Source organism: Arachis ipaensis, chromosome B5 (assembly GCF_059453495.1).
Source record: "Arachis ipaensis isolate K30076 ecotype BB chromosome B5, ASM5945349v1, whole genome shotgun sequence".
NCBI classification, from domain to species: Eukaryota; Viridiplantae; Streptophyta; class Magnoliopsida; order Fabales; family Fabaceae; genus Arachis; species Arachis ipaensis.
Window position 1 is genome coordinate 150,082 of NC_142440.1, and position 10,561 is coordinate 160,642.

A 10,561-nucleotide genomic window follows, 5' to 3' on the forward strand; every position below is an offset into this window, starting at 1 on the left:
ATATATTTTACACATAAATCAATACAAACTTTATCAAATTTTTTTTATCTTATTTTCTTTTTTCAATTATATTATTTTCTTTTTCCTATTTATTCTGTTATGTTTTTTATCAACAGATCAAGAAGCCTTTGTTATGGTATCCAGAGCTTTAAGTCCAATAACATAGTAATTATACTGACAAATTCATCATCAACAAAATATTTTTTTCCATCCACTTCGGACAAACTCGATAAAAATACCCATATGACATGGAAGCAAATTACACTTATCATTGTTCAAAGTCAAGACTTTGTTGATCATTTTTTATTTGAAATAGTGTCTTCAAAATTTGAGAATGATGCTGTCAAAACTGCAGACACAAAATCAACTACTTATAAGGAATGAAAGTTTCGAGATCTCTCCCTCATGATTTGGCTTTTTGTCTCAGTCTCTCCAACTATCAAGAACAAAATCATCAAAAATCTCATAATGTTTCACTGGTTGCTTAAGAGGCAGAATCCAAGATACAAATTAATGTAAGAAATTATGCAAGTAACTCGTACGAAGCGATCTACGAACAGATCAAACAAAAAATAGAATTGCAAAAATAACTTGAAAAAAGCTCAACTACACGAAATCGGACTTAAAAAGAGAAATTAAGGAAATACAAATATTTAACAAAAAGTATCGAGGAACAAATCCTGAACATTACTTAGAGGTTGCCAAAACAACTAAAAGTAAGGTAAAGTGTTCGAAAAAAGCTACGGGCTATTACAAAATAAAAACGTCAATATGCCTACAAGTCGGGCCATCTCAAGAACAATTACACAAACAAACAAACAAGAGATCACAGAGGGTCAACCTTTAGTTGGAGGCGATGCAGGGAGCATAGAAATCGGAACTGCCTCGATGATCTCGGGAGAAGCATCCACAGTAACAACCTCTGGAGTGTCCTCAACTCGGGCATTAGGAATCGAAGAAGAAGGGCCAGGTTGGGCCTTAGGATCAGGTATAGGTACCTCATCCTCATCAGGGGGCAAGAACGATCTTCCCCTCAACCATAATGTTGTCCATACTAAACAAAGAAAGGTCAAGATCGGGAGCCAGAACTTGGATCTGAGCCTTGAGGTTCTCATACATCTCATTCATCCCCCCGACCACATGGTCTTAGAGCTTGGCAAAGTCATCCTGGGCAGATTGAAACTTCTCCTTCGTATCAAACAGCTCCCCATAAGTGCGAGAGTAGTTGATCTCCTCAGCCCTCTTTTTTATCTCCTCTTAGTTGCCCGAGCCTTAGCTTTTTTCAGATCCGACTCAAGCTTGGCATTCTTTTCCTCCAACTCGGCCTTCAAGCCATTCAACCTCTCCACATCAGCTCGAGCAGCGTTCAGAAATGCCTCAGTAGCATTAACAGGAGACTTTCTCAATTCCTTGGCCAAAGCAGTATTCCAACCAGCCATTCGAATGTAGTTGTGAGTCATATACTGAAGATGGTTAAGAATGGTCACATCATCTACGGACGCATAATTATAGGGCAAGATGTGCTCCTCACTCCAACCAAAACCATCGAAGTCCTTATCATTAATACCCGCTGCCCTAGTGGTCTTCTGCTTCTTAGGAGTTGGCCCCGAAGCGGTAAGGGACGAAGGCGCGCCCGAGCTCGCCAAAGGCAGATCAAGAGGTATCAGGTGAACAGCTGGAGGGGGAATGACCTTCCTCTGAGTACCAAAACCCGAACTCGGCTTCTTCGGCGAAGGTCGGGAAGAAGAATCCCCAGCTTCTTGGCCCTGAAGGTTCTTAGCAGCAACCGTCTTCTTAGTGTTGCAGAGAAACCCATTGACGAAGTGGACTTCGAAGCCATCTCTGAAAAAAATAGGAATACACAAGTTATTAACATAAATACATAAACGACAAGGTAACACATAAAGACAAGAGGTCGGAGAACTACCTCACTCAAACTGGAGAAGGCTGGGATCCCCTAAAAATTTCTTCGTATCCAAGTGAAGAGCTCGACCTCAACACTCTTCCAACACACCAACAAAGGCTTGCTCGACCTCATCTAAGTTATCTATGCTATACTCAACCACTACAACATTCTCTTTCCAACAAACGGGAAATGAGGGCTCATCACTCTCATCTAAAAAGAAAGGTCGGACATCTTCCACGGCCCGGACCTTGAAGTAATAATTCTTGAAGTCGTGAAAGGACTCATCAAAGATAGAGAATACCTTCCTACCTTGGACGGCACGGAAAGAAATCCAATAAGCTTTCGCCTTTTGTGCCCTGGGATTTGTCAAAATAAATAGGTAAAGAAACAGACTAACGAAAGGTCAGACACCTACCTCTTGACAAAGAAGCTGGAAAATTTTCATAAATACCCAGGAGTTAGGATGAAGCTAGGAAGGCGCTACATTACAAGTCCAAAGAATCTCGGTCTCAAACTCGGTAAAAGGAAGGGCAATATACCCAATTTGGTGAAAAAAATCATACACGTAGAAAAAGGGACGCTCAGAACTATCCAAAGGTGGGAAACAAACCCTCTCCTCAGGGTCAGAGACAACTAACTCGTAATCCTTCTCATCTTCCCTATTGACACATATTCTATGAAATCTATGAAATTAGTCACAGTACTCCCAGTCCACTACAGTCACACAACAAAGAACTACGGAATCTACCCAGTTACGAAGGCTATGAGGGACTTTGATGGACATTTTTGCTATAACCTTACGAGACATAAAGCTAGACCTACAAATACAAACAGCAAAAGAAATCGTTACTACAAACAACCCGGACAAGGGCAATGAGTTCGGACAAACTCTGAAAATTTGCCAACTGCCCCCCTTTTGTTTTTCAAAAAGGGTTACATTCAAGCCAGAAGGTACCCCTCTAACGCAAGCAGTATAACATTGCAGTGACACCTTCGGAGGTAGCACAAACAATCAAAGCAAAACCAACCACTTCCCAAAAATCCACAGAAAGATGAAACAAAAAAAGACCCCCTTTTTTCCTTCTTGCAAAAACAACAAAACGAAAAACCAAATTCCCAAAGATAGCAAGGCAGAATAAAGAAAGCACCGCAAACCACCATCAAAACAAGCACACGAAAAAACTACTAACGTTCGCCAAAACCATCCGAAACAAACAGCCAGAACAAGCAGAAGAGACGTGAAAATCATTAAAACACCAACCTGGATAGAAGGCGAAAAGAGAGAGCGCGTCATGCAGCAGTATTGCGAACGTTTCCCTCCAAGAAGGAAGCCTCTCAGGAAATCCAAGAAAAAGATAATCTTGGAAGCAAGGATAATCGAAAAGCAACGAAAAAAATTTTCGTTCGCAAATGGAAACAGAGAAGGAGAAAGAGTGCAACAAATGAAAGGGAAAAAAAAAAGAAGAAGAAAATGCACCAAGTCTTTTATAAACGGCGAAGAGTAAAAGCCCAATAACTGAGCTTTAAAAACGCACACAAGAATCAAGGAAATGGTCGTACCAATCCAGCCCCGCATTTAATGCAGGGTAACGTTTGGATTTTCAAAACAAAAGCCAATTGCCCGAGCTGCCACAAAAGAAGCGCCCGACATCAGAAGCTGCGAAATGCTTGGGCACGACTTATGAAAAGATCAGCGCTCAAGTAGGGGCACTGTTCATACCCTGCCCCGAGAACAAGGCCGGGGTCAACAAATGACGAAGGGCCGACCTAAGAGGAGAGCTTTCCATCCCCTACCCGACCTCTCGGAAGAGGTTGGATACCGACTAGGGAGCCCAAAGACCCGCATACCCAACGTAGCGAGGTCACTGCTTCTAGAAGGCGGTGGCCAAGGGGATAAGATCTCAACAAACTCCCAAGATATAAGATAAGATAAGATTATCACTCCAAGGAGGTCATCAAACTCTACTATAAATACACTGATACCCCACAAGTATAACTCACGTTCTACTCTACTAAAAACCTGCCTAAAGTCCTTGCTAACTTAAGTATCAGAGTCTCTTGCAGGTACCACCATCCACCTCTTCACGAGAAACTCGGACAGGCGGTACATCAACGCCAACAAGTCAGACGCTGCCACTTGGAAGGACCCTGAACCTCACATTCAGACCCGACTCAACGTTTCAGGTAACTCTTGAAACAATCACTATAACAGGTTATTTCAGAAAATAAAAAAACTAATAAAACCCTTCAATGTCTTAGACCAAATTGATCAAGTAGTAGAACCAAATTGCTAATCCCAGTTATTCTCACTTATCACTTACATTCTTCACTACTACATTACTTTAATTAAAGTGGATGACCAAGACCCACCAATTCCAATGCCCAATTACCAACACTAAAATAGTATAGCGGTTATAATGTAAATTTATTTTTCCCACCATAGATTTGGGGGATAATCTTTATCCATTAGTAAAATGATATCCTATGGTGGCCAATTTGGCTGAGGCAAATGGCGACCAACGAACCAACGGCATTTGTAACATTAATTTAATTTATTTTAATTTGAAATTTCCGAATTGTAGAAAGTGCCAATTGAAACTTGAAAGTGCTGTCTTGTTGTTTGCTTTAGAACATGGGAGTTTGCATCGCAGGTTCCACTGTTTTCCATCAAAGGACGAATGGATGCTCAATGCAACGATAATAGCGTCAGAACAGTAGGGACAAATTTTATTCTTCCAACCCTCATTATTTCATTTAATTTAATTTATATATGATCGTGTATTACAGACCCGAATGTTGCATTCATGACCAAGAAATTGTAGACATTAGTCTCGTAAAAGTGGCCCTCACAACACGAATTTAACGTTATTTTGATCAAATTTTGGATAAGGCCTGGAAATAAAAGTAAATTAGATAAGATGTGTAGGCTATATAAGATTGGAATTGCCGTGACTAAACAAAATTCAAGTTCCCTACTATTGTCTATTGCATTTAGCTTGTCGAACACTGGTTATTACTTATTACACTTGTCCATTTGTCATACAAAATATGAAGAAGAAGATAATTAGCACCTTTAATTTGGATTCGTTACCATAGATTGAATGATGTTACTACCGTGTACTATCGTCTTTCATACGAGTGTAGAAACTTTGAAAAGTGAATTGACTACAAGTTTGTGCGGTATTTGATTTATGAACCCATCAGCGGGTGCTAAGTATATGCAAAAGATAGCTTCAAAAGATTCTATCCAATGCCATTAATTAAGCTTCCATCCTTTTCTTGAAGGGGAAAAAGTAATTATCTGATATGACATTATTTTATATAGATATTAAAATTAAATTCTTTTTATACATATGTAATATAGATTATTTAACAAAGGAAAAGTATATGAACCAACTAATAATCAGCCAAGAATGGAACAACATAATTAATTATAATTAGTTTTATTAATTTATAATTTAATTTGTTTGTTAAATTATTGTTGACCACGTTCAAAACATGAGGGAAGATACGATAGTGTTAGAAAAGAATCACGGAACAGATGCTTTGATCATTCATTAGTTGGTTCCATATAATTAATTATGTTTTATTAATGTGTAACACATGAAACATAGAAATCATATCCAAAATCATCCAATTTATAAGAAAAAGAAACATCCGTGTGCCTATCAGTAGCAACATCCGGTTAAAGTTACCAGTGCCTCTAGTTTACCAGTTGGCTGATTCTTGGCTTATAAATACATACTTTACTACTTTAGCTAATGTCACGAATTTTTTGTTTTTGATATTGGAGTGATAATGATGTTTTTTTAAAATGTGAATTGTTGGGGTGTTATTCTCAAACCGTTTAATTAGAGAAATAGAAATTGGACCGTACGATTTGTTAGAGGTACAAAAATCGGGTCGTCCGATTTGTAGAAGTACAGAAATCGGACGGTTCAATTTGTATTAAAAAAAATTACAAATTTTGAGGTACAGAAATTGGACCCTCTGATTTGTGTACTTTTCACAATTTTAAAAAATACCAAAAATTACAATATTAAAATATATCATTACTTTTAACTCATTCGTTTTAGAGAATAACCTCTTAACATATTATTATCTAAATATGTAACTTATCTAAATATAAACATGTAACTCTTTTTAATTGTAACTTACTTCAAGTTTCACACATATAGAGAGTACAATGAAGTCCATGCAAAATATAATGGAGTAATAATACAGGGTATAAGGACGAGGGATTAGCACACTGAATTACATATTGCATTTAATCAATTTAAAGAAACCTGGATAAAATAAAGACACTCGCATGTCAATAATTTTTCCTAGAATTATTTTTTGGTATAATTTTTTCGTAGCATATATTCACATATAATAAGACCCAAAGGCTAAAAGAGATTCAAACCCAGCAGCCTAACGGCGTTGAACTTGAACATATCCATTTTTCTTTGTATCGAGACTCGAGAGTTTCACAAGCTAGCTTTATATTGGGCCGAAACCCATTGGAAAACTAAAGAATTAGATACGAACAAGAATAGTACTTAGTTATTGGATATTTTAAAGTACATCAAGTACTCTGTCCAAAACAAAACAAAAAAAAAAGTAGGTTAGGGTTTCTTTAATCAATTTTAAAAGCACTAAAATTCTGACCAAAAAAAGGCACTAAAATTTTAATTATTTAAAGACTATAGTTTTCTTGAAATACCATATTAATTCTTAATAAACTTGTAACTTCCATAATGCGCACTAAACCTTGCCATCTTGATTCAAAGTATATTAGAACTTTATTCTCTCATTTTAACAATCATTTCATTTTAAAAAATTATAATTCTTTATTTTTATATATATTATTAAATAATTATTTAAAAATTCAACTTGCATACAATTAAAAAAACAAACTCTTTATAATATTTATAACAGAATTTTTCAACTATATTGCTACAAATAAAATCGAAGCTAATTTAAACAAAAAAACAACAACAAATCAGATCAACATCCTTTCAATTTTAAAACAATTTATAAAAAAAAAACACACAACTTTTATTTAAATTTGATAATTGATATTTAGATTGTATATATATATAATATATCTAATAAAAAGTTATCAAGTTGACTATCAAATGCTAAAAAATAAGTTAAAAAAAATTCAATAGATAAAACTAACATAACAATATCAATTTATCCTTATCAAATAGTAAAATAAATCTCTTAAATTTAAGCAAAGTACCTAAAAAGTAACTTAATATTTATTTTTGTAAAATAATTGTTGAAATATAAAGTTGTCTATATATCACTACTTGATAAAATATCTTAATTTTGAAATAATTTTAAGAAAATAATTGAGTTAACCAAAGGATTTGTGAGATTAATTTATAACAATAATTTTTTATATAGAATCAAATTTATTAAAATAATTTTTATGAGACCAAATAAATAATATTATTATATATTACTAAATACATTTCTAAATTTTAATGAGTCACTTGACCCACTACCTTATAATACCTAAGATACGTCTCTTAACTTATGATGATAAAGCTTATTATTAGTGTGGTAGCACAATATAATGGAGGATTGGAGGTAGGGAATGTAGAAGTTTTGTTAAAGAGAATAAGAATGATGGTGGTGCGTGGTAGAATAGTTAATTATTATCAGAACCGAATTAATAATTAATTTGATTAAAATATTAGGTTTTTAGATTATTAGTTTAACTATTAGATTATTGATTGAACTAGTTTATTTGATTATAATTAAATAATTATATAAAATTTTATTTTATTTTTATTTCTTTGTTATGTATTAAATTAAATATTATTTTTGAATTTTAATAATACATTAGTTAATTTAAAAATTATAAAATTTCAAAAAATATTATTATGATTATAAAAGATATTTTTGTCTTTTTATTAATTTAAAAATATTTAGTAAAATTTATATTTATTTTAAAAATTATGTATAATTAAAAAATATTAATTTAAAAAAGAACAAATACAAAATAAAATTAAAATTAAATAAATATAAAAAATATAATTAAAGGGACATGAAGTTTTACATTGCTCAGAACTAATTAGTGAAGAATATGTATAAGGCTTACGAGAGAATGGCAGCTTGTGAGTAATGTACTGTAGGAGACTAAAAGTTTAATCGCAAAAACGATCAGATTATCGGTTTATGAGTTGGTCTGATCTAGTTCTAATAACTATAGGCGAAAAATATACAGTTTTAATAACCATGTGTGAATTAGAAAACCATTGAACTATATATTTATTTTAAAACAATATTAAATAGTATCATAAAAAAATAAAATCAAATACACGAGTAGTTTTTTATTCATAAAAAAATAAAACATTTTATGGGAATAAAATAATCTTAAAGAACCAAAATATTTTTTTTTTCTCTGTGGATGAAAATGGTAGTTACCAAAGAATTCAGAAATAAATTCCCCCAGAGAGAATGAGAAAAGAAGTCGCATTAGTGTGGCATGATGGAGAAACATGAAACCCAGAAAAAAGCCAGAGTCCTCTGCCTCCACGGGTTCAGGACCAGCGGTGAAATCCTCAACAAACTTGTTTCACGATGGCCCCAATCTGTAACACAAAAGCTGGACCTCGTTTTCCTCGATGCAAAGTTCCCAGCACAAGGAAAATCAGATGTTGAAGCCATTTTTGATCCTCCTTACTTTGAATGGTTCCAAGCCAACCAGGTTCAAACTAATTATATCTTCAATTCAACGATGCATAATAATCTTATCTCTAAATCTTAAATTTGTGTCACAGGATTTCTCGGAGTACATGAACTTCGAAGAATGCTTAGCATACGTTGAAGATTTCATGGTGGAAAATGGTCCTTTTGATGGCTTACTTGGATTCTCTCAGGTAAGCGAAACCAAACCCCGAAAATATTTTTTATTCAAATACTTATTTTCGTTTGGTCTAATCATTGGATCTGGATCAGGGCGCAATTTTGGCGGCAGCATTGCCTGGAATGCAGGCTCAGGTACTATATAATTAAAGACACGCATCTTAAATTTGATTTGATTAGACTAGAGTGATGAATGATGAATGACGATGATGACTGTGATAATATAGGGTGTAGCACTTGGGAAGGTAAAGAACAAGATCAAGTTTTTGATTTTGATATCAGGAGCCAAGTTTGGTGGAAACAAGTTTGGAGCTCCTAAACTAGCTTCTAATGCATTCTCAAAACCAATTGATATACCCTCTATCCACTTTATAGGTACTTGTCTCTTCTTTCTTCTCAACTCACTAATTTTTTCTGCTACATACTCTTCTCTATTTCTCCTTTCTATCAAAAACAATATTTTTTTATTCCATTTTATTTTTTAATTTAATCTTGTTTATTATGTTTTTTTTTTTCAAAATGGTCTTTCTGAAATTCTGATATGAAAAAGTATGGGCAAACAATGATAATTGTAAACAATGTGAAAAGTAAAAAAAAAAATTAAAATTGATACATTTTGAGTTGATGTGTGGTGAAGGGGAAACGGATTTCATGAAGCAGGAGAGCATTGAATTGGGGGAAGCATTCTTGGATCCTGTTGTGATTCATCACCCAAGAGGCCACACTGTTCCCAGACTTGGTTAGTCATACCATTACATATACCATCCTTTTCTTCAATTTCCTGATTCTAAAAATTAAAAAACCTGTAAGAGAAGTTAATGTTATAGTTTATAAAATATACTATGTAAAGGTAGTATTGAATGTATTAGTTATTACCTAAGTCCTAAATCTTAGGTGAAGTCAATATATGTATTCAGAAATGGAGAGAAATTGGATTGACTTTTGAAATAAAAATACTAAGTGGACATTAAAATTATTGACCAAATCATTCATTAAATATTTGTGTATACATATTTTATTTAATTTATTTTTAATATATATTTTATATTTTAACATATATTTTACATGAATAAATTTTGATAGTTGTTTTTTTATATGCACATAATATGATTATCATCGAATCATGGCCAGATCTAATAAAATTTATTTGATTTTATTTTAACTTATCTTTAAGTTAGGATGTTAAATTTAAAAATTGTTGATCGAAAAGTTTTATTTTATTAAAATATAAGATTAATAAATTAAGTCAATAGTAGTATGAATTTTAAAATATTTTTTTTTAATTTAAAACCTTTTAAGTAATTGAAATATTTTCAAAATTGTCAAGAGTCAAATGCCTATACACGTCCTTGCAGACACGGACAATAATTTGCCACAATCTTGTTGAATAATGTAGCTAGTAGCTTTGTTGCACTTTAGTTTTATGCATATAAAAGTAGTGAAAAGAAGCATGAGATTTTTAATTTGTCTGGTGGTTGCTTCAATTCAATTCCTTTTATTTGCAGATGATAAGAGTGTTGAAACTGTGCTCGGTTTCATTGAGAAGATTAATTAAGCAAGCAAGAGACTCTTATGATGATGATGATGTGAGATGCATTTTTATCATCATCATGTAAGTTGAACAATGCATCAGCCATCATGGGTCATAGCACTTTCTCTTTTCTATTTTATATGGTGTAAGATTGTTTAGAAAATGACACGAAAGAAAGAGGGGTAGGTTTATGCTATTAATGACTTAATCAAAGATGTTATCGGCTGTTGTTATGGAGAATGTGATTCATATGATGTACTTAA

General features: G+C 33.3%; 1 protein-coding gene across 1 annotated transcript; it reads left to right on the plus strand.

Moving 5' to 3' along the window:
- Positions 1-8,290: 8,290 nt before the first annotated feature.
- LOC107641598 (uncharacterized) lies at positions 8,291-10,561 on the plus strand. The gene is made up of 6 exons (XM_016345081.3): positions 8,291-8,609; positions 8,683-8,781; positions 8,861-8,902; positions 8,995-9,142; positions 9,405-9,506; positions 10,273-10,561. Exons 1-6 carry the CDS (start codon positions 8,388-8,390, stop codon positions 10,320-10,322), a joined length of 663 nt encoding a protein of 220 aa, XP_016200567.1. The 5' UTR covers positions 8,291-8,387; the 3' UTR covers positions 10,323-10,561.

Coding starts and splice junctions, on each gene's coding strand:
- LOC107641598 (XM_016345081.3), top strand. CDS start 8,388: ATGATGGAGAAACATGAAACCCAGAAAAAAGCCAGAGTCCTCTGCCTC. Junction 8,782..8,860: donor GCTTACTTGGATTCTCTCAG/GTAAGCGAAACC, acceptor GATCTGGATCAG/GGCGCAATTTTGGCGGCAGC. Junction 9,143..9,404: donor ACCCTCTATCCACTTTATAG/GTACTTGTCTCT, acceptor TGTGTGGTGAAG/GGGAAACGGATTTCATGAAG.